Genomic DNA, 23949 nt, shown 5'->3' with positions numbered 1-23949 from the left:
CCAGTATTACTTCCTAATGAAAACTTGTGTTTTCAGGGTCAAATGGATTACTCAAATGTAATATAAACTAAAGGTTTAATACTTTGAATCAAAACTTCTATACCCAGAAAGAATCATGATTTTCAGATAAAGTCGAGGCCTAGGAGATGGTCTTCCAATTCTCCTGCACTGTCCCTTAAGAGGACACTCTAATGGAAATACTTGTCTTTAAATATGTAAACATAAGCTTATTCAACATGTCTTGTTTGTAAAGCATCATTTGGACTCTAAAATACAGTGACTTCCATGGAAAGGATGTCATTTTGGCTATCTTCGTTTCTTATTGAAGCTCCCACTTAGGGTGTTTCTTGCTATAAGTTCCTTCTTGAGTTGATAAAGTTGAAGTCTTTGGCCCTATTTTCACTTCTCTATTTTCTCAATTTAGGTATATCCTTTTAGAACATTTCCTATACTTACATATACATATTTACATATCTTTGAACAACTAGTGACATTTTTGATTTTTTTTAATTTTCAGGAATGGTGTGCTAAACATTTTGTCATTCTTTTAAAAGTCATTTTTGTTTTGAGTTTGACCATGTATTTGTGTAGATGTAGCACATTCTTGTACATGTGGTGTTGTATTTCTGTGGTATGGATTACACCAGAGTTTATCAGTTTCCCTTCTGATGATGTTTAAGTTGTTCCTTGCTTTTTGCTTTTACAGAGTCTAGTGACATTCTTATACAGGTCTCTTTGTATGTATGTGCTGAAATCATCTAGTTAGATAACTGAGTGCAGTTGCTAGATTTACAGGGTTGTGTGCATTTTCAGTTTTATGAGATGTCAATAGACTTACTCTACAAAGAGTGCCATTTACATTCTTTTTTTTTTTTTTTTTTTTTTGAGAGGGAGTCTCACTCTGTTGCCCAGGCTGGAGTGCAGTGGCTGGATCTCAGCTCACTGCAAGCTCCGCCTCCTGGGTTTACGCCATTCTCCTGCCTCAGTCCCCCGAGTAGCTGGGACTACAGGCGCCCACCACCTCGCCCGGCTAGTTTTTTGTATTTTTTAGTAGAGACGGGGTTTCATTGGGTTAGCCAGGATGGTCTCGATCTCCTGACCTCGTGATCCGCCCGTCTCGGCTTCCCAAAGTGCTGGGATTACAGGCTTGAGCCACCGTGCCCGGCTCGATTTACATTCTTAGAAGAGCCTCACATTTCCACATCCTCACCAACACTTGTTTAAAAAAATCCTCATTTTTGCTAAGCTGATGGGTGAAAAATGGTATTGTTTTAACCTGCATTTTCCTGATTACTAATGAGATTCAGCATTTTTTTCATAGGCTAATTTGCCGTTTCTCATATATAGATATCTTCCATTTAAAGTTAAACTAAGAATTTTGCACTGAATACCATTCTCTGAAGTGGTGAATTTTAATATTGTATAAAAAATCCAACTTGTTCCACAAGTACATGTCGTATGATTTTATGCATACATCCATATACATATATCAAGGTAAAGTCCAATACAAAAAAACAGCATTTCCTATGGCCAGTGTTCTACAGAAGTAAGACTGTGCAAACTTTATCGTATAGTCAAATGAGATTGCAACACTAAGGCAGGACGAGGCAGAAGCAAGTTGTGTCCACAGTATATTACAAAATGCCTTGCATAGCTTATTCATTCTCACCTGGTAAATTCATCTTAGAATTCTGAAGGATTTTTTTCCTAGATAAATTTATACAAGTTAGTGTCTACTTCTTGTCTTTGTTCTATGGCAAACCAGCTTTCTCAGTACTGATTGTTTTACTTCACAACATTATTGATTTAACAATAGCCTGCGCTTTGGGGCTCTGCACTGCTTTCATTGTAATCCTTGATACAATAACTACAAACGTGTCGCGATTTCTAATCTTCATCTGTATCTCAGGCGATTTTCCAGGGCTTCCATTCTCTGTGTCATTTCTTCTAGTAAATCTCAAATTAAGGAAGATGAAGAATTGTCTATTTTTATTTACATTTAAATATAACTTGATTTATCCATGTAAAATTTTGGCTTCTGAAATAGAAAAGGTTTTGGGTTTTTTTCCCCCATTTCTGTCGAGTATTTTAAAACCCTGACTTGTAAATTTATAGAACTCATTTAACATTTCTGTTAAGACAAATATTTTGCGTTTTTTTAAAAACATCATCAAAGCCAGATAGCTCAGTGTGAATTTGTCTTTTTAATTTTAATTCTATTTTTGTTTTTTTTTCCTTCTCTTTTTTTGAGACAGAGTTTCACTCTTGTTGCCCAGGCTGGAGTGCAATGGTGCGATCTTGGCTCACTGCAACCTCCACCTCCAGGATTCAAGTGATTCTCCTGCCTCAGCCTCCCGAGTAGCTGGGATTACAGGCATGCGCCACCACGCCCGGCTAATTTTGTTGTATTTTTAGTAGAGACAGGGTTTCTCCACGTTGGCCAGGCTAGTCTCGAACTTCCCACCTCAGGTAATCTGCCTGCCTCGGCCTCCCAAAGTGCTGGGATTACAGGCGTGAGCCACTGCGCCCAGCCTTATTTATTTTATTTATTAATTTTTAGACACAAGGCCTCCCTATGTTGCCCAGGCTGATCTCGAAGTCCTGAGCTCAAGCAAGGCCACCTTGGCCTCCCAGAGTGCTAGGATTACAGGTGTGAGCCACAGCACCCAGCTGCAGTCTTTTTTTTTTTTTTTAATTGTAATTCCACTTCCACCCTTAATGCTTGTAAATTAGTTTGCCATAGCACACTGCTAGGAGCCAGAATTGATAATATTGAGAATGTGGTGAAGAGAAGACAATGAAAGAATTCAACCTTGGAAAGTAAGATACGAAGTCAGAAGCAAAGGGAGATAGGGAGTTTTCACCATGATGCCACATAAGGCCACAGTTTTGAGGAATTCTGACCTATGTAAAAATATACCTTCTTTAGTCTCTTGTGAGTAGAACTTTGGGGTGGGACAGGCAAGCGAGAGGAAAAGGGCATTAGAATAGGTATTGGTCTACCCTGTAAGCTCCTCAATACCCTCTATCTGCCCACTTGAGGGCAGAATGAGAGCCCAGATTCGTCAATGTATATTAACCACTCTCAGGAAGATTATTTCATTTTACTTGAGGGAGCATATTTCCAACTTTCAGAAATGGAATTGCTCTATGCTGTTGTTCCTTATTACATAAGCCCATTGGCACAGAGATAGATAGTTCAGAATTAAGCCATTTCCCTGTAGACTAGTTGATGCACTTGAGATATCAGACAGATTTAGTACGCTTACTGTAATTTTTAGTTTAGAGCATTTGGCAGGGTGTTCAATATGCAAAAGCACTGAATCCTCTTTTCTTTATTATCACCAAGCATTCCTTTCATTTGTAATATTGTTTTAATGAATCACTGGATCCTGCTGTTCCCTTGGTGGAATGTTTCATTTTTTTAGAGTGCTGATAAGAGAAGATCTCTGCTGCCAAGGAAAAAAAAAGCCACCCCTGTCCTCCAGAAACTACACACACTGAATCCGTATGTGGCTGTGGTGTTCCTTTGGGCTAAAGGAAAAGTTTGGAGTTTAGACTGAGTTTGAAACCTCTTCATTCTACAACATTCTTTGCCTATACTTGCTGTACCTTTGATGCACTTCAGACCTCATTCATGTCCTACATACCCTCCTAGCAGAGAGGGAGTTAGGTCAGTCTCTTTTCCTTACTTTGTATGCTGACTGACAGGCCTTCTTGCTAAGCCCCCTAGAAGGGCCGATGGCAACTAAGTGCTTGACTGTTGCTACTAAGCTTGGCTTGCCCTTGGCTCTCAAACACCTGTCAGGCTGCTTTTTAAAGCAAAAAGCCTTTCCTGGAGTTCACTGTTCTTTGTGACTTCACGGGATTGACTTCAGTTGATAAAACCTACATAGAGTGTGTGTGAAGTTTTGATAATATTCTTTGCATTCCATACAGAAGCCTAATACAAGAAAAGGATATAGCGCTGTGTTAATTTTCTTACTTCTTCGTTTGCAAGGTTCTGGAACATTATAAGGTTTTCACATTTGCATTGATCGTGTTTTTCTTCCAACGGGCTTCCTGAGAAAGCAGATGGAAAGTGTTCACCTCTAGAATCCACCAGACTTCCCAGACACATAATAATAGGAATGAATCAGCATATGGAGGAAACCATAATGAAAGACATGTTCCACTTTTTCCATGCAGCCAGATCCAGTAAAGTAATACCAGGAAAGCACTGTATATGCTTCCAACACTGGAAGTGGCCCTCACTGTGGATTAGTGAGGAACACTGCTCCAGTTTCTTTTAGTTTATGTTTCAGTTCTCATTTTACTTAAGTTCTTTCTTCTCTTTTCCTCTATACCATTTCCTACTTCCTTCTTTCCTTCTAAGCTAAGGTTGTTGGCAAGCTGAAAGGCTGAAATTATCTTATAGTAATATTTTACTTTGAATTACCTGAAGGTTTTGTTGAATGAGAAAGCTTTTGTGTAGACCGTAAAAGATTGTCTTCTTCAAACAGGTATCTGTGTTGCACTGCAAAATTAGAACAGGAAAGTAGGTCTCGGATATTTATGGTGACTGGCTCAGATTCTGTAAAGAGAGAGAAAACTGCAATCAAACCTGCTTAACGCTTTTGGTTATAAAACAGCCATCAGCAGAGTAAGGTACTTGGTATTCCTAGCACTTGGTGCCGAGCTTTACTTTGGGACATACTGAAGCAAAAAGACTTGTTACTTTAGTGGAGTAAACATCGTTATTAAAAAAACAAATAAAAAAACAGCAAAAAGCCAAACACAGCCAGGCGCAGTGGCTCATGCCTGTAATCCCAGCACTTTGGGAGGTCAAAGTGGGTGGATCACTTGAGGTCAGGAGTTCAAGACCAGCCTGGCCAACATGTAAAACCCTGTCTCTACTAAAAATACAAAACTAGCCAGGCATGGCGGCAGGCGCCTGTAGTCCCAGCTACTCGGGAGGCTGGGGCAGGGGAATCACTTGAGCCCAGGAGGTGGAGGTTGCAGTGAGCCAAAATTGTACCACTGCACTCCAGCCTGGGCAACAGAATGAAACTCTGTCTCAAAACAACAACAACAACAAAAACACTGTCACCTGAAACGATGCTAGTTACCAAATATGGCTTAATGTAAGAGTAAAAGTTAACTATCTTTTTGAGGGAAAAAAGGCCTTAATTATCATAATTTGAACATACTTACATTCACTTCTTCACAAGTTTTATCTGGAGGGAAACCATGGTAGAAGCACCCACCAACATTTCTAAAAACACTGCCTTAAAAACTGTACCTGTTGGCTGTTGGACCCTTTTTGGCAGTTCCCCTGCTGGAGAGTCCTGTCTTCCATCGGAGTCTTCTAGAGCTGAGCAGAAAAAGATGACCAAAAGGAGTGACGGTTGTCCACAGGCATGTGTGTGTTCTTCAGGAAGCTGCTCCCAGACCACCTCCTTACCTACCTGCCATAACCTAAGGTCTTTTGGTTTTGTTTGGTAACACCAAAGATTCAAAAAAGCAGTTGATTACCATGATACCTATGACCACTCTAGGGCAATTCTCTCTCGTAAGAGAAGCTTGGACCCCTTAAGTACATCTTACTTAAGAATGCTCCCAAAAAGGTCATGTCTAGAAAGTAGGGCAGGAAAAAAGGTGAAGTTGTTGAGGGATTTTAGTTGCACTGGCAGCAGCTCTACTTGAGGCATTTCAACTTGAATGAAACAATCAAGAGGCAAAACATTCTCTACTCACAGAAATCTGAAAGGCCTTCCCTCCCTGTTACCCCTCATCTCAAGAGTTCTTTCCCTAGAGGGGTAAGACACAGCACCTAGACTAGGATCTAACTGCTGAACCGGGGACATGATTACAAGGAAAAATGGGCAGAACTGCTATCCGTAAGCATACCTAGCACACTTAGTAAACTGGAGAAAAGCATGCATAACAAAAATCTAAAGTCTAAAGGGCAGTCTAATATTCTGTAAACAAATAGTCCACGCAGAAAGGCATTAATTTTAACAGTGGGCTTGGAAGAACTATGTCCCTTTCCACTTCAATTATAGGTATGTTCTGAAATTGCACCTCAGCTCTCCTGATTTATATAATAATTGATTTTTAGTTAAATGATCATTTCTCTAGGGTGTTTGTGAGGATGAAGCATGCTGGTATGTCAAAACACTTATTACACTGCTTGGCGCAGAGCAAGGGCTCAAACAATGGTAGCTATTATTTTTTTCTTTCCCGCCTCCCCTGTTCCCATCTTTTTTTTTTTTTTTTTTTGAGACAGGGTCTTGCTTTGTCACCCAGGTTGGAGTGCAGTGGCACAATCATGGCTCACTGAAGCCATGACCTCCAGGGTGCAAACGATCCTCCCTCCTCAGTCTCCCAAGTAGCTGAGACTACAGGTGTGTGCCATCATGCCTAGCTAATTTAAAATTTTTTTTTCAGAGACTTTGTTTCCTAAAGGGTTTTACTTTTGTTGCCCAAACTGGTCTTGAACTCCTGGACTCAAGTAATCCTCCCACCGCAGCCTCCCAAAATGCTTGGGTTACAGACGGGAGCCATGGTGCCCAGCCCTTCTTTTTGTACTGTTTCTAGGCATTGCTGGTCCTGCCCATGAAGGAGACACTTTTTTTGGTTGAGAATTTATCAGTAAAGGGTTTGTATGGGCCGGACATGGTGGCTCACGCTCGTAATCCCAGCACTTTGGGAGGTTGTGGTGGGTGGACCACTTGAGGTCAGGAGTTCGAGACCAGCCTGGCCAACATGGTGAAACCTCATCTCTACTAAAAATACAAAAATTAGCTGGGTGTGGTGGTGGGTGCCTGTAATCCCAGCTTCTCGGGAGGCTGAAGCATAAGAATCACTTGAACCCAGGAGGCGGAGGTTGTGGTGAGCTGAGATTGTGCCACTACACTCCAGCTTGGGTGACAGAGTGAGACTCCATCTCAAAAAAAAAAAAAAAAAAAAGAGTTCATGCTGCCCTGTCTGCGAAGGTCTTTGTGTAAGCTATAGTACCTTCACAGATGCCTTTCTTGAGTTTTTCGCTTATCTCATCCATTGTGCTGAAGTCTTCAGCATAGAAGAGATGCTTGTCTGTTGGCTCAGAGGCAATCTCTTGTAGTTCCTCCTCAATGGCTTTTCCTACCCCAACAGCATACATAGTGATACCTAGGGTGCAGGAAAAATTAAGAGGAAGGTAGTTAGAGTTGTGTTCCCAGGGTCTGGAAGTTGTGTGTACTGCACCCAAAGCCAGTTAGATGTTAAGTGGTGTGATTTGAAAGGTCCATGCCAACCTTCCTTTTTATTTTTCTACCATTTTAATTTTTGTCCTATGAGCAAAAGGGAGGGATCCAAGAGAGAAGTGAGGCATCTGGGAGACGCTGGGGAGCTAAACTACTAACCTGTTTCTCAGCTCTGGGCTGGGCTATTTAACGAATCTGCAACTTCCCTCTGAATTAGCCTTCTGGATTCATAGAAGTGAGCACTATTTTTTATGGCTTGCTAAATGGGAATCTCTTCTGGAAGAATTCTAAGAATCAAGTCAATTTATGACCTAATAACCTCGTTTCTACTCAAAGCTACAGGACAGGAAATGTAAGTGACCTGAGGCCAAGTGAAGCTGCTTTTTGCCCACTTCTCTTAAGACGACACAACCTTGGGAGGAAGTGCTAAGCTGAAAAGGAGAATCTGCAGACCACTGGAAACCCCTAAAGTCAGGAAAAAGAACAAACCCAAGATCAGCCTTAGATTTCAACAGGGATATGCGTTTGCGTCAAAAGCTTTTCTTACACTGATCATTAGACTCCCTTCCCCTATATACTCTTCATTTGAAAGTAAAACACAATAAGAATATGTTCTGCTTGAGTCCAAACATTTTTCAGCACTGATAACTTATTTTAGCTAATTTATTAGACTAGATTCTTAAAAATGTACTTAAAAATGGCTCAAGACAAGGGGCAAGAGTTATGATGCCTTGTTCTGAGTCTGTGTAAGGTCAATAATCAAGTTCAGCATATTTGTCCGGGAGCCCAGTGATTTTATGCATAACTTCCTAAAAAGGATAACTACTATTTTAAGATTCTGTTTGCTATACATAAGAGTAGTTAAATTCATAAGAGGATGCCACCTCATAAATCTTGTTGATTCAAGAATCAAATAAACATCAGTTTCTCCTACCACCTATCTTTGGGTGATGTGTAGAGACATTTAAATGGAGCAAAGGGTAAGGTAGATTAGTTTCAGTGAGATGAAAGTGCTAACCACTGTCTCTGGAGACCAAGATGCTTCCCCTAATTCTTTTTAAGAATGCAGACTAGGGGGCCTATGAGTTTGACATGAGCTCTAGCAATCTAGGCTAGTGTGAACAGCCAGTTTTACAATCTACCCAGATGATTCAGGGCAGGACAATTTGTGGCTACCACTCTCGGGCTAGAAAAAGGGGAAGGTATGCAGTGTCAATAAAATGACCTCCTTCACAAAGACAGCAAGTGAATGTCAGTGTGAACCAGCCTTTCTGTGAGGAGGAATGGAGTTCACCAATGGGACTGCCAGTGCTCTCACTCCTTTCTTGATTCACTCAGCAAGTAGTTGTCACACATCTACTATGTGCCAGGCCTGATCTAGGCCCTGGGTCCATAAAGTCTTGAATGAGGCCTTGATCTGTGCATACCTTATTTCCTCTTACAGGACTTGCTAAAGCAGTGTGTCCTCAACAAGTACTTTAAGAAGGCAGTTTTTGGCCGGGCGCAGTGGCTCACATCTGTAATCCCAGCACTTTGTGGGGCTGAGGCGGGCGGATCACAAGGTCAGGAGATCGAGACCATCCTGGCTAACATGGTGATACCCCGTCTCTACTAAAAATACAAAAAGTTAGCTGGGCATGGTGGCGGGCGCCTGTAGTCCCAGCTACTCGGGAGGCTGAGGCAGGAGAATGGCATGAACCCGGGAGGCGGAGTTTGCAGTGAGCCGAGATCGCGCCACTGTACTCCAGCCTGGGCAATAGAGCGAGACACTGTCTCAAAAAAAAAAAAAAAAAAAAAGAGAGGAAAAAAAAGGCAGTTTTTAAACAAACTACTTCACTACTTCAACTTTTCTTACCTCCGTCAAGGAATCTAGAAACTTCACCATAAACTGTCTCTACCAGTCATCCTAGCTTCTGGGTTTCCTTAGCCAAGGGTCATACTCCTCAAGCACGCTTCACATCTGTGCAGCTGAAGTTACCCTCAGGTCAGCAAAACCCAGAGAAGAGGCTGGGCTTTACTGAGCAACAAGAGCTTAGAGTCATAATCTCTTCCATCATCTGATTTTCTGAAAAGCTAAATTTGCCTCCTGCAAACACAAGAGTATTATCCATCCTAAGGCTATTGCATTTTCAGAATGTTCGCTTGAAGTATTGGTTAAAAAATACAAGAATATATATACATAATCAGTAAAAGTTCCCATCAGAAACAATTTAACAAGCTCTTCAGTTGATTCTAGAGCAACCAGACCAGTGTTTTGGAACTATTGTATATATGTCTGTGGTTGAATAGCATGTTCTAGGTGATTCTCACACTGGAGATCACACACTGGCTAGTAAATCAGAGGGAGAGGATACCCGCCTGTGGTCAGCTTAGCCTAACCTTCTAGTCACCAGACTCCTTCCTGAGCACTTTATTTAACTCCTGTGGGGTCCACTTTATTTAAGGCCTCTAGGTGGCAGGGTAGTAAAGATGTATAATGGCAGTTGCCAGGAGGCCTTTCTGCATACTCAAAGAAGCTTACCCCTATGGCCAGCAGAGACCACTGAGTGAGTTTAAGAAACCTGAACCTTGAGTGGTGTAAACCGCACCTCCACCCCATATTACCATTGGCCTTGGCTTTACTGGCCCACTCGGAGACGTCATCCTGAGCCCGTCCGTCGGTGAACACGATGGCTGCTCTGGGCACCCTTGTGGAAAGGGGCCTGGCCCCTTCTCCTTGGGTAAAACTTCTCTCAAACATGTGTTTCAGGGCCAGCCCAGTCATAGAGCCCTTTCCCATGTATTTCATGTGGGCCACAGCTTTTTTCATGTCTTTGGCTGAGTTGAAGTTTCTCAGGGTAAACTCTGTGCGGACCTGCGTGGAATACTGGAGCAGCCCCACTCGAGCGGCTTTGGGGGAAATCGTCAAGGAATCTATAATTCCAGTGACAAACTGCTTCACGACCTCAAAATTCTCTTCTCCAAGACTCTTGGATCCATCGATCACAAAGACCAGGTCAATTGGGCCTTCAGTGCATTCTATAAAAGGAAAGTTGATTAAAAAAAAATGATAAAAAATCATTTATGCACAAGAGTAGAATAAAATGATGCTTCAATTGGAGGCATAACCACTTTGGGGAACCAGTTTTCTTCTTCTTTAGATAATACACAGGACAGATGAGGTGTTGGGAGGGCCACAAGCAACAATAATTTTCACATATACTTTTATGGTTGGCTTGTCATATTGATAAAAATAGTATTTTTCACAAGCAAAATGGCAGATGTACAATTGTCTAGGAAACCAAGTCTATATTGTACCCTGGAACACTGACAGGTCTGGGAGGAGCTGGGTGTAGAGTACACTGAAGGGTCTAACAATACCCAAAAGACTCCCAGACCTTTACTCCAGGAGGGTGACATCACCCTAGTGCTGGCATTCTGACAGTCAATGGAGAAAGAGATTTCTTCAGCTCAGCCATCACCTCTGCCGGGGAGCCTTCCTTGTAACTCAGCTTGTATTGCTTTCTATATACCCCTAACACTACTAATTTATTCAACCAAAAAGTTATTGAGGACCTGCTTTGTACAAGGCAGTGGACGTAGCAGGATTGCAATAGTGACCAAGACACAATTCCTGACACCAAGTTGCATACAATCTAATGTACTCTATATAGTGTTCCACATTGTACAATAATTATTTAATGATGTGTTTCCTCCTCCAGTCTGTGAGTTCCTCTTCAGCAGGGACTGTGTTTCATTCATTTTTATGCCCCACCCCCCAATACTTGGCACAAGAAAGGTGTTCAGTAAATGTGTGGTGACAAACTAAGTGAATGAGGTGATGTTCATTGGGTAGCACACGTGTAAGTACCCTACTGACCTATTAAAGCTGACAAAATAATTATTAGCTTTGGTGCGGTGGCTCACACCTATAATCCCCAGCACTTTGGGAGGCGGAGGCAGGAGGATGGCTTGAGCACAGGAGTTCAAGAACACCCTAGGCAACAGAGTGACTGTCTCTCTTAAAAAAAGAAAAATTAGCTGGGCTAAAAAATTAGCTGGTAATGCATGCCTGTAGCCCTAGCTACTTGGGAGGCTGAGGCAGAAGGATTACTGGAGCCCAAGAATTATAGGTTGCAGTGAGCTATGATTGTGCCACTGCACTCCAGTCCGGGTGACAGAGCAAGACCCTGCATCTCTCTGTAAAAAAATAACAAAAAATTATCACCATAAATTCTTTACATGGAAACTTTTCAGGCTTTTTTTTTTTTTTTTTTTTAAAAGATGGAGTCTTGCTGTTGCCCAGGCTGCAGTACAATGGTGTGATCTTGGCTCACTGCAACCTCCATTTCCTGGGTTAAAGTGATTCTCCTGCTTCAGCCTCCCGAGTAGCTGGGATTACAGGCACACGCTACCACACCTGGCTAGTTTTTTTGTATTTTTAGTAGAGACGAGATTTTGCCATGTTGGCTAGGCTGGTCTTGAACTCCTGACCTCAGGTGATTCACCCGCCTCGGCCTCCCAAAGTTCTGGGATTACAGGCATGAGCCACTGTGCCCGGTCTCAGGCAACTATTAATAGATGGTTGATAGTAAGACAGAAATAAAAGCTTTATGTTAAGCAATTTGGGTATGGAGAGGCTTTTTGTTATTCAGGACTGCAAAAGAAAAATGGACAGATCCAAAATGGATTATCTCATTTCTTCTTTTTCTTTTTCGAGACAGTGTCTTGCTGTGTTGCCCAGGCTAGAGTACAATGGCGCTTTCTCAGCTTACTGCAACCTCTGCCTCCTGGGTTCAAGCGATTCTCCTGCCTCAGCCTCCCAAGTAGCTGGGATTACAGGCACATGCTACCACGCCTGGCTAATTTTTGTATTTTTAGTAGAGACGGGGTTTCATGATCTTGGCCAAGCTGGTTTCAAACTCCTGACCTTGTGATCCACCCGCCTTGGCCTCCAAGGTGTTGGGATTACAGGTGTAAGCCACTGCGTTGGGCCAGATGATCTCATTTCAAACAATCCACAATCTGTGATAAACATTCTGTTTTATATATCAAGCAACTGTTTAATCTTTCAAAGTGAGGCACAACAATATAAGCATGTAAAGACACACACATGCAAAACCATTTCTGTGCTTGGCCAGTATAACATGCTTAATGTCAGAGAGTGTGTGTGTGTGCGTGTGTGTGTGTGTGAGAGAGAGAGAGAGAGAGAGAGAGAGGATGTTGGGGGTTTGGGTTCTTCTGTTTCTCCATTAAGTGCTTTTCCTCATCACTCAACCTATCGATCTTTTATTAGTGAAAGAGGAAAAGGCCAACTCAAAGCTTCATTTACATTCCATAGTCTGTTCCTAAGTGAACCAAAAAAAGACTCAGGCAGCATGCATGTGGCTCTTCAGCAGATTTCAAAAATACTGAAATAATTTTCCAGCAGTGAGTCTGTTTTCTCCTCTTTTCTGTACACATTTTTCTTACAGAACAAAACTAGCACTTGCAACCCCCACACACAGAATGGGGTCCAGAAGCCTTCTCCAGGGAACACAAAACAAGGCAGAGTGGAAAAACATCAGGGAGAGCAGGGCCCGCATATTTGCTTTCAGACACAGAAAGGACAGCCCCACTTGTTAGCTATTTTTTTGCCAGAGGGTAATTCCCACTTTTCTTGGGCATTTTCTTTTTGATAGTTAAGTTGATAAGACTGGAACGGAGCTGTGACTTGCTTTCAGAACATAATTTTCAGAAAGTTCTAGAACTTCAGGCATGGATAAGCCCTTTAAAGATCATCTACTCCAGCCTCGCTGTTGCTTACATCTTCTTTTCAACATCCCCACCCAGTGACCATTCGGCCTGGGCCTCAACGCCTCTCCTGTTGAGGAATTGTCACCTTACCACTGAAGCCCCATTTTGGACATTTCTGCTGTTGATGATTACAATAGTGATCATCTTGTTTGTTTGTTTGTTGTTGTTGTTTGAGATGGCATCTCGCTCTCTCGCGCAGGCTGGAGTGCAGAGGCGCAATCTTGGCTCACTGCCACCTCCGCCTCCTGGGTTCAAGTGATTCTCCTGCCTCAGCCTCCCAAGTAGCCAGAGCCACAGGCACGCGCTACCACACCTGGCCATTTTTTTGTATTTTCAGTAGAGGCAGGGTTTCACCATGTTGGCCAGGCTGGTCTTGAACTCCTGACCTCATGTGATCTGCCCGCCTCGGCCTCTCAAGGTGCCGGGATTAAAGGCGTAAGCCACCGCGCCTGGCCTGTCTGTTGTTTTTTAAATTCAATTTTATTTTAAGTTCTGGGATACATGTGCAGGACATGCAGGTTTGTTACATAGGCAAACGTGTTCCATGGTGGTTTGCTGCACCTATCAGCCCATCACCTAGGTATTAAGCCCCACATGCACTAGCTTTTTATCTTGATGTTCTCACTCCCCTGACTCCCCCCAACAGGCCCCAGTTTGTGTTGTTCCCCTCCCTGTGTCCATGTATTCTCTTTGTTCAGCTTGACTTATAAGTGATAACATGCAGTGCCTGGTTTTCTGTTCCTGTGTTAGTTTGCTGAGGATAATGGCTTCCAATTCCACCCACGTCCCTGCAAAGGACATGATCTCATTTATTTTCATGGCTGCATAGTCTTCCATGGTGTATATACATCACATTTTCTTTATCCAGTCTATCACTGATGGGCATTTTGGGTTGATTCCATGTCTTTGCTACTGTGAATAGTAATAGTGATCAGTTTTTGAGCACTTAGTGTGTGTCAGCACTGGGCTCAACACCTTTATTTATTTTTTATTAAAAATTTTTTTTTTGAGACAGGGTCTCACTGTGCCACACATGCTAGAGTGAAGTGGCACAATCACAACTCACTGTAGCCTCAATCTCCTGCACTCAGGTGATCTTCCGACCTCAGCCTCCCCAGTAGCTGGGACCATAGGCACGTACCACCACAACCAGCTAATTTTTCTAATTTTTGTAGAGACAGGGTTTCACCATGTTGCCCAGACTGGTCTTGAACTTCTGAGCTCAAGCGATCCTCCCACTGCAGCTTCCCAAGGTGCTGGGATTACAGGCGTGAGCCACCACACCCGGCTGTTCAGCACCTTTGGATACATGATCTCATGTATTCCTTGTGATGGCTTTGTGAGGTATCATCCTCATTTTATAGATGGGGAAACTGGGACTCAGAGAGGTTATATAATTTGGTTTTTTTGTTGTTTTTTTTTTGAGACAGAGCCCTGCTCTGTCACCATGGCTGGAGTGCAGTGGCATGATCTTGGCTCGCTGCAACTTCCATCTCCTGGCCTCAGCCTCTCAAGTAGCTGGGATTATAGGTGCATGCCACCACACCTGACTAATTTTTGTTTGTTTGTTTATTTATTTATTTATTTTGAGATGGAGTCTTGCTCTGTTGCCCAGGCTGGAGAGCAATGGCGTGATCTCGGCTCACTGCAACCTCTGCCTCCCAGGTTCAAGCAATTCTCCTGCCTCAGCCACTCCAGTAGCTGGGATTATAGATGCGTGCCACCACACCCAGCTAATTTTTATATTTTTAATAGAAACAGGGTTTCGTCATGTTGGCCAGGCTGGTCTCGAACTCCTGGTCTCAGGTGATCTGCCCGCCTTGGCCTTTCAAAGTGCTGGGATTACAGGCGTGAGCCACAGTGCCTGGCTGAGGTTAAATAATTTGACCAAGGTCACACAGGTAGTATGAATCAGGGTTCAAATCCAGATCTGTCTGAGCTGAAGCTTATGTGCTGAACTAATTAGACATGCAGCTTCCTTGGTAGAAAGCTTCTTTGTCCTCGTGCTGAGCTGTAGCTTCTCCCAGTGTCCTTTCTTTCCGGGGTAGGGTGGGGTGGGGTGGGGTATCATACAAATCATGAGTGAGATGACAGTCACGTTGGTATTTAGTACCTCAAAAGTTTTTTTCTACAAAGATCCCCAGTTTCCTAATTTTTTTCTGCTTAATACTGAACTTCCTCACAAGATCATGATTCTTATTTCTAAATCGTATTTATCTTATTTTTTTTCTAAAAAATAATACATGCATTTGGAACAAAAAATATTAGAAAAAGGGTGTGTGTGTGTGTGTGTGTGTGTGTATAAGGGTATACACATTATATATGTTATAATGGTATACACACACGTATATATAGAGAAAGAGAGACTGTATGTTAGAGTGTTTTACAAAATATATCGATGGTAACAAACTATAAAAAACATTCAGCACCATGCTTTTTTCACTTAAAATATCTTGGGGATACATCCAGAGCTGCTTGTTATTTTAACAGCTGCGTCATGTTTTATTACATAGATGTGCCTTAATTTATTCAGCCAGGCTCATGGGTGATCATTTAGCTTGTTTCCAGTTTTTGCTGCTACAAATAGTGCTGTATAAAATATCCTTGTATACATGGCTTTGTAAACATGCACATATCTGTAAGATAAACTTCTAGAAGTGGAACTGGATTCATAACATTGCCAAATTGCCCTCCGAAAGGTTATACCAATTCAGACACCCACTGATCCATTTATCATTCCCTACTACAATATACCTTTGCCAACATAAGGAATCAAACTTTTTGATCTCTGGTAACTAATAGGTTAAAAAAAGGTATCACAGCTTTACTCTCTTACTATATATTTTCCTTTGTTTTTCTTTTATGGCTTTTAAATTTCATGTCATGTTTAGAAAGATCTTCTCTCAGATTATAAAATAATTCTCTCAAGACTCCTTTTGCGGCTGGGCGCGGTGGCTCATGCCTGTAATCCCAGCACTTTGGGAGGCTGAGGCGGGTGGATCACGAGGTCAGGAGAACGAGACCATCCTGGCTAACACGGTGAAACCCCGTCTCTACTAAAAATGCAAAAAATTAGCCTGGCAGTGGGCGCCTGTAGTCCCAGCTACTTGGGAGGCTGAGGCAGGAGAATGGTGTGAACCTGGGAGGCAGAGCTTTGCGGTGAGGCTGAGATCGTACTGCACTCCGGCCTGCGTGACACAGCAGAATCCGTCTCAAAAGGCTCCTTTTGTCTTTTGTTATTGTTGATGTTATTGTTATTGTTTTAATGTTTTGAAACCATCCAGTCTATCTCTTCTCCTAAAAATTGCCATGCCCAGAACTGAAGGTAATTCTCCAGCCCAGAGCAGAGCACAGCTGTCTCCACCTCCCTCATCCAGACATTGCTGTTCAGCCTATGATCAGCCTAGCCTCTTGGCTGATAATGAATTTACTGTCAATTAAAACTGAAAGTGTTTTCACAGGGGCTGCAGTTAAGCCCTTGCTTCCCCATTCTGTATTTGTGCATATGCATTTATATTTATGGGAGAAGCAGAGGTGAGGGACTTGTTGCCTGAAAATACTCCAAAAAGCAGTTGCTCCAAAACCAAATTAAAGCAGAGAGCCAAGTTCAGATCACTTACTCTTGCACCGTCTTCCGTCCTCAGCTAGAACAAATCCCTCTGAGCATTTGCAGCTGTAGGAAATCCCATTATTAACACAAATGTGTTCACAGCCATGGTGGGTTGATTTGCAGACATCCTTCCCTGAGGAAAATGTAGGGAGTTGAACAATCCCATCAGTGTAGAAATGAGGTGAACTGAATAGTCATGTGAGTAGAGATGGTGGAAGTAATCTCTTTTAAAGAAAATACACCTCTCTTCAAACCTCCTTCATAATGTCTTTTTTAGTCTCATACTCAGGATGGGGAAAAAGCTCCTCTCAGAAAGCTCCAGCTCCCATGAGTCTGAATGGTATGATGGGTGATTAGGTGTCCTTGATTTACTATCCTATTATTAGATGTGCTTTAGCTTCTAATTTATTTTGCCACAGACATCCCAAACACTCCAGTTCAGATTGTCTAATGAACATTTCTCATGTGTGAGGTAATTTAAACTCTTCGAAGTACTTACAGCCCTTTAGCCCTCACAACACCCTGTGAGAGGAAGAAGACTGGGGTAATTATACTCAAGGTATAAATGAAGAATCAGATCCTCAGAAAGCTTCACTGCTGCCCACGGTCATCTGGCAGGTTGATGACACAGCTGTCTCCTGAGTGCTCCTCCATAGCCTGAGAGCCTATGGCTCTTTCCTGTCATTAGCCCTTAAAAGGAGAGGCTTCACACAAAATTGGAATCAGTGAGTACACATCCCTCTAGGAAGCAGGAATGGTGAAATCTGATTTAGGATCAAATTCCAGAGGTAGAAGTTGTACCTTGTGTACAGTAGCTTAATTTACTGAGCAAAAAATGTGTTGAATGAATAAACAGTGTGTGTGAGTGTGCAGATGTTTGCAGAAAGAAAAGCAAGAGGGCTAGGCGTGGTGGTTCACACCTGTAATCCCAACACTTTGGGAGGCCAAGGCAGGCAGATCTCTTGAGCTCAGGTGTTCAAGACCAGCCTGGGCAACATGGTGAAACCACATCTCTACAAAAAAATACAAAAATTAACTGGGTGTGGTGGTGCATGCTTGTAGTCCCAGCTACTCAGGAGGCTGAGGTGGGAAGATTGCTTGAGCCCAGGAGGTGGAGGTTATAGTGAGCCAAGATACTGCCACTGCACTCCAGTCTGGGTGACAGAGTAAGACCCTGTCTCAAAACAAAAGCAAACAAAAAGAAAAGCATGAACAAAGCAGCACAGACAGCCACAATGGGCAGAATTATAGAAAAATCCCCACAAGAGGGCCACTGCAGTGTGAAGCTGAACCTGCAGTTGTGAGGGGAATCCCTGCAGAGTCAGGCCAGGGCACCACAGGCATCCTAGGCACCAGTTGTTCACACAGAACTTCTCGGTAAAGGCAGGAGTCGCTCTTCCCGGTGGAAGAAGCGAGGTACTGAGATCCATCCAACCCAGCCTTGCTGGCTTGTGGAACGTCCCCAGTTATCTCAAAGGAGTCTGTGAGAAAATTCCCAAAAATCAACCTCAAAAGCAACTGAACTTATTTTGACTTAATTTAAAAAGGGTCATTTTGCCCACTGGGGCAAAGTGTCACAAAAGCAAGTAGACTTTGTCAACCACCCTTCCCCGCCAAATAGGGAATTACCACCTCAGAATCTCATGGTGGGGAAAAATCCCTGCTCTGTACTCTCCTAACGCCCACCTCACTGAGCTCGTATGACATCCCTCTCTTCCTTTGGGTACTGTGAAGGTTAATCTGATGTGTCACTTTGGCTAGGCTATTGCGCCCAGTTGTTTGGTCAAACACCAGTCTAAATGATGCTGTGAGCTAATTTTTAGATGCAATTAACATTTAATCAGTAGACTTTGAGTAAAGCAGATCAGATTACCCTCCATAATGTAGATGGGCCTCATCCAATCACTTGAAGGCCTAAAGAAAAAAGACCGAGGTCCTCAGAGGAAAAGGGAATTCTGCATCCAGACTGCCTTCAGACTTGGGCTGCAGCATCAGCTCTTGCCTGGGTCTCCAGGCTGCCTACAGATTTAGAACTTGCCAGTCTCTGACAATTATGTGAGCCAATCCCTTAAAATCAACCAATGTTTTCCTCTCTCACCATATATATATGTGTGTGTGTGTGTGTGTGTGTGTGTGTATGTCCATTTTTCCTGTGGAGATGATATATTAATAGAAAATAGAAACAGACCATAGTATACATATATATACACACACACGTATATATATATGTGTGTGTATATATATCTTCTATGATATATATAAATAGAAGATAGAACAGACTATAGAAGACATATGTATATTATATATGTCTTCTATTATATTTATATATAATAGAAGATGAAGATATACATAGAGAAGGTCTGTTTTTCTGGAGAACTCTGGTGAATATACCTTCTAACTAAACTCTCAGAGCCTGTTCTGGGTGACCTATAGAAGCAAATGATACAAATAATAGAAAAATAAAACCCACAGGACATCCCTCTGATATGGTTTGGCTGTGTCCCCACCCAAATGTCATCTTGAATTGTAGTTCTCACAATTCCCATGTGTTGTGGGAGGGACCTGGTGGGAGGTAATTGAATCATGGGGACAGGGCTTTCCTGTGCTATTCTAATAGTGAATAATCTCCACAAGTTCTGATGGTTTTATAAAGGGCGTTTCCCTGCACAAGTTCTCCTCTCTTGTCTGCCACTGTGTGAGATGTGCCCTTCCCCTTCTGTCATGATTGTAAGGCCTCTCCAGTCAAGTGGAACTGTGAGTCCATCAAACCTCTTTCTTTTGTAAATTGCCCAGTGTCAGGTATGTCTTTATCAGCAGTGTGAAAATGGACAAATACACCCTTTCACCCTTTGCCCTTACTTTTAAGGTCTGCCAAGAGGAGAAAGCTCGGTAATTAACCTTTGATCCTTGTAGTGATTGCTAGCAGAGGTTCTAATTCAGTCCAGTGACTAGGCAGGCACTGTGCAAGGCTCTGGGCACCCACATAGCTGCTGTGGAAAGGGCTGACGGCCGGCAGAAAATGAAGAGAAGCAAAGGACCCAAAACTCAGGCCTTGACTGAGAAATTCCCAAAAAAGCAAGAGACTACTGAACTGATCTTTAGCTAATCACTTTCAGAGCACCCAAGGCAGGAACTGACACTTGTGACAGTGGTAATAAAGGAGGACTTTAAGGACTAAATGCAGTTCTCTAATTCTGAGTCCACAGAGGGAAAAGTTCTTCTCCACCTCAAGGCTACTTACTTTGGCAGCGTTTCCCATCCTCGGCGAGCCGGAATCCCTCCAAGCACTTGCATGTGTATGAGTCGTCACTGTTCACACAAATGTGTTCACAGCCATGGTCTACTGCTTGGCAGACATCTTTCCCTGAAGACGGGAGAGCAAGTTTCAACAATTTCGCCAACATGCATTTCACATGGACTTCACCCTGGAGGACCCATCTGCTGGAGTCCGCTACCGGATTCCACTGCCCCCTGAGCTCAGTGGTCTGCAGGGCAGGAAGATACAATTGAGAACAAAGTTTAGGGGCTCTAATTCGGGCTAACCCTTCAAACTGTTTCACAGTCTTCACCATCATCATTCACCAGCACTACTTTAGTGTTAAAATGCAGTCCATCATCAGCTTTCTGTAGACATAGTTTCTGATATCAGAATGGAAACACTGTTGATATGATTCCTTAGGAGATGAAACCTCAATTCAGATTAGCAGCACTGAAATCTCACTTTGGCTTTGTGCCTGACATAGTGTATGACTTAGGAGAATAACTTAACTTCTTGGAGTCTTAGCTTTGCTGTCTAAAAAATGAGAGAGTAATTACTCCAGCTACCCATCTTTCCTTACAAAAGTGTCAACATGAGTTGCTCTTTATAAAGTGCTTTGAGACGTTGAGAAAAAGATAACTGATAGGGCTGGAAACCAGGGTCACACACTCCCCTTTGATTATTCAGAGATGTGTCTTGAGATTTACGCCAGCAATTCACTCTAAGGCTGCTTATCCTGGGTTGGCTGGCTGCAGCCCCATCTAAGAGGCTTTGCCTTCTGAAAGGCAAAACTGGCTTCATCGCAAGGTGCCCTCTGGGAAGGATTTGTGCTACCAGAAATAACAACAACAACATTATTAAAGATAAATAAGCAGAGAGGTTTAGAGAAGTTAGACAACTTTCCCAGCTAATGAATGGCAGAGACAGAAGTTGATTGAATCTTGGATTTCTGACTGTCCATCTTTCCACTAGAGTATACTGCCAAACCACTGTTTCTTGCCACAAAGCATATAAATGAAGAACTTCAGTAATAGCTCTGGCATCCACTTTGTTTGTCCATTTTTTTAATAGACTTTATTGTTTAGGACAGTTTTAGATTTACACAAAAATTGAGACGATAGTGCAAAGAATTGCCATATACCCTACACCTAATTTTCCCTATTATTAACACCTCACATGAGTGTGGTCCCTCCGTTATTATTAATAAACCCATACTGATACATGATTATTAGCTAAAGTCTGTATTTTATTGACATTTACTTAGTTTTTCCCTAATGTCCTTTTTCTCTTTCGGGGTCCTATCCAGGACACTACATTACATTTTGCCGTGTGGCATTGACTTCTGAGAGGAACTGATGTATACAGAGGTGAGGATAGCAATTTCACACAGTGGTCTGGCAGAGTAGTAGGAGCCAGCTCCAGTACAAACTTACTTCTGCAGGTTTTCCCATCTTCACGGAGTATATAACCTTCAAAGCACTGGCATACATACGAATCTTCACTGCTTACACACGAGTGTTCACAACCATGGTCCCCCAGAGCACAAGAGTCCAGTTCTGAGAATCAAATGGGAATTAGAGAAACAGAAGAAGAAAATGACTCATACTGAGTGGCTTATTCAATCATAAAAGACATTTCAGACACCTTGAATTAAAACAGTGCCTTATCCTACAGTACACATTTCAGAATATAAAGCGTGTCTATGAGCAAAAATTCCTTTTTGAGAGAGGGTCTCACTCTGCCACCCAGGCTGGAGTGTGGTGGCATAATCTCAACTCACTGCAGCCTCCGCCTCCCGGGCTCAAGTGATCCTCCCAGCTCAGCCTCCTGGATAGCTGGGACTACAAGCACGCACCACCACACCTGGCTAATTTTTTGTAGAGACGGGATTTCGTCATGTTGCCCAGGCTGGTCTCGAATTGCTGGGCTCAAGCAATCTACCCACCTCAGACTCCCAAAGTGAGCAAGAATTCTTAATATATACATGGCACATAAAATTCAAACAATATAATCATCTCCACAAGAAAAATGAACAAAAAACATGAGAATACAAGTTACAGAATGAGAGATAAATTACTTATAAATATTAGAAAATAAGATTAACCTAATTGGCTATTATATAACTATAATATCAACTTATTTACATATCAACTTATGTATGTATGTATATATTACACTTAGGTAACCAATTCATTCACGTATTCAGTCAGTTCACAAATATTTTGTGAGTCCCTGTGATGAGCCAGGTACTGTTTTAGGCTCTGGGGATACAGCAACGAACAAAACAAAGTCTCTGCTTTTGTGAAGCTTACATTTGGCAGCAGGTGTCAGGGGAAGAGGCATGCGTGGAAAACAGACAAATGTGTGCTATGTCATGTGGGAAAAAGTGCTATGAAGGAAGAGCAGGAAAGAAGGATGGAGAGTGGCTGCTGGGCTGGAGAGTAGGGAGGGCTTGTTATTTTATATGGTGTGTCAGATACGGTGACACTGAGCAGAGCCCTGCAGAAAGAGAGGACGTGAGTGGTGGTGTCTGGGAAAGAGCATGATCAGCAAGAAAGAACAGCATTTGCAAACTGCAGCAACAGGAGCTGCTTGGTTGGTGTGTTTCAGGAAAGGCAAGGAGACCACTGTGACTGGAGCATCCAGGAGCCTGGCAGGGGATGAGGCCAGCAAGGCTGGCTGGGGCAGACCATGTGGGGTTCACAGTAGGGGTCAGATCTGAAGAAGGGCAGTCACTGCAGTGTTTCGAGCAGTGGAGTGGCATGATATGGGTTTGTTTTGAAAGGATCACTCTGCACAGAATGGAGCTCGGACAGCTAGGAGCAGCCCTGTGCAAAGATCTTGGTGATCCAGACCAGGCTGGTGAGAAGTGGTCAGACTGGCTGTATTTTAAGGTAGAGATTATAAAATTTGTTCGTGTATTAATAAAGAGTCCATATGGATAGGACGGAAGAGTCAAGGAAGACTCCGAGGTTGCTGGACTGAGCAACTGAAGGATGGTGTTGCCATCTTATAGGGCTGGGTGGCTTCTGGGGGACTAGAAGGTTTGTGAACCTGTGAAAACCAGGCTGTTATTTTAAAAGCTTAATACTGAGGATAGGGTGGTGACTTTTTATAAGAACCATACATATTTATAAGAACCATACATACAACTTTTATAAGAAAGTTAACTCAATCCTTTTAGATTGAGTAGAATTTCTAAAATGGACACGAATTGGAGTTATTAAATAAAGGCCCCAAAGCACATAATGACCTTTATAATCAGGCACAAACCACACATATTTTTTGGTAAAGCATCTTTGCAGTATCTCTCTGGAGAGGCCTCCTCAGAACCACCTTTGGGTTAGTTAAGGCAGCTGTTGTTATTCTCCCTCACCAGCTAGGGAAACTAAGGGTTGGGAAGGCTAATGGCTTGTCAAGACCAATTGTTAACAAGAGAAAGAACCAGACAAAAATTGTAACCTTATAAATAAATCCCCGTTTTTTCTGACTATACTGCATTGCTATATTCTAAAGCAAGCTTTCAAACGTGAAGGGAATTCTGCCTCTCTTTCTTTGGGCAGAAGCACTGCCAAAATCTATGAAGAATGGGAAAAGGTTGATAACTGCGATTACAGCTGCAGAGGAGGCTCAAAGCCAAGCTGGACACTCCTGCTTGCCCTGAGCGTGACTTACTTTTCTAGGCAAATTCTAGACTCACTACTAATGCAGAACATTTCCCAATGGCTTGGGGTAGTTCCTCACATAGTGTAAGAATGGAAAGTACAATGAAGTAATCCATGATACAGACAACTGGATGGCCATGGAGGTGAGGTGTTTTTTTCCCCCTACCATGAATTTATAATAACAATACTACTCCACTTTCCACGGTAATCAAATAGCTATAGCTCTTTCATGTCAGCCTTGTCAAGCCATAATCTAGACAGACCCCTCTGAGCAAGCTGGTTTTTTTTTTTTGTTTTTTGGGTTTTTTTTTTTTTGAGATACAGGCTTGCTCTGTCACCCAGGCTAGAGTGCAGTGGTGTCATTGCGGTTCACTGCAGCCTTGGCTCTTGGGCTCATGTGATCCTCTCAAATTA

At 42.6% G+C, this 23949-nt stretch overlaps 1 protein-coding gene across 1 annotated transcript in view; it reads right to left on the bottom strand.

Annotated features, from left to right (window-relative positions):
* Positions 1–1391: 1391 nt before the first annotated feature.
* Positions 1392–23949, bottom strand: part of MATN2 (matrilin 2) — a 167868-nt gene continuing 145310 nt past the window's right edge. Inside the window, exons 11-19 of the mRNA XM_031669683.1 lie at positions 21304–21426; positions 19853–19975; positions 16622–16744; positions 9831–10244; positions 7000–7152; positions 5282–5353; positions 4439–4573; positions 3964–4062; positions 1392–1950 (exon numbers count right to left, since the gene is read on the bottom strand). Coding sequence (XP_031525543.1) covers positions 1895–1950; positions 3964–4062; positions 4439–4573; positions 5282–5353; positions 7000–7152; positions 9831–10244; positions 16622–16744; positions 19853–19975; positions 21304–21426 — 1298 coding nt within the window. The 3' untranslated portion in view covers positions 1392–1894. The remainder of the gene's footprint in view (positions 1951–3963; positions 4063–4438; positions 4574–5281; positions 5354–6999; positions 7153–9830; positions 10245–16621; positions 16745–19852; positions 19976–21303; positions 21427–23949) is intronic.

Source organism: Papio anubis, chromosome 8, assembly GCF_008728515.1.
Source record: "Papio anubis isolate 15944 chromosome 8, Panubis1.0, whole genome shotgun sequence".
NCBI lineage: Eukaryota > Metazoa > Chordata > Mammalia > Primates > Cercopithecidae > Papio > Papio anubis.
This window is presented reverse-complemented; position numbering and strand designations above follow the sequence as displayed.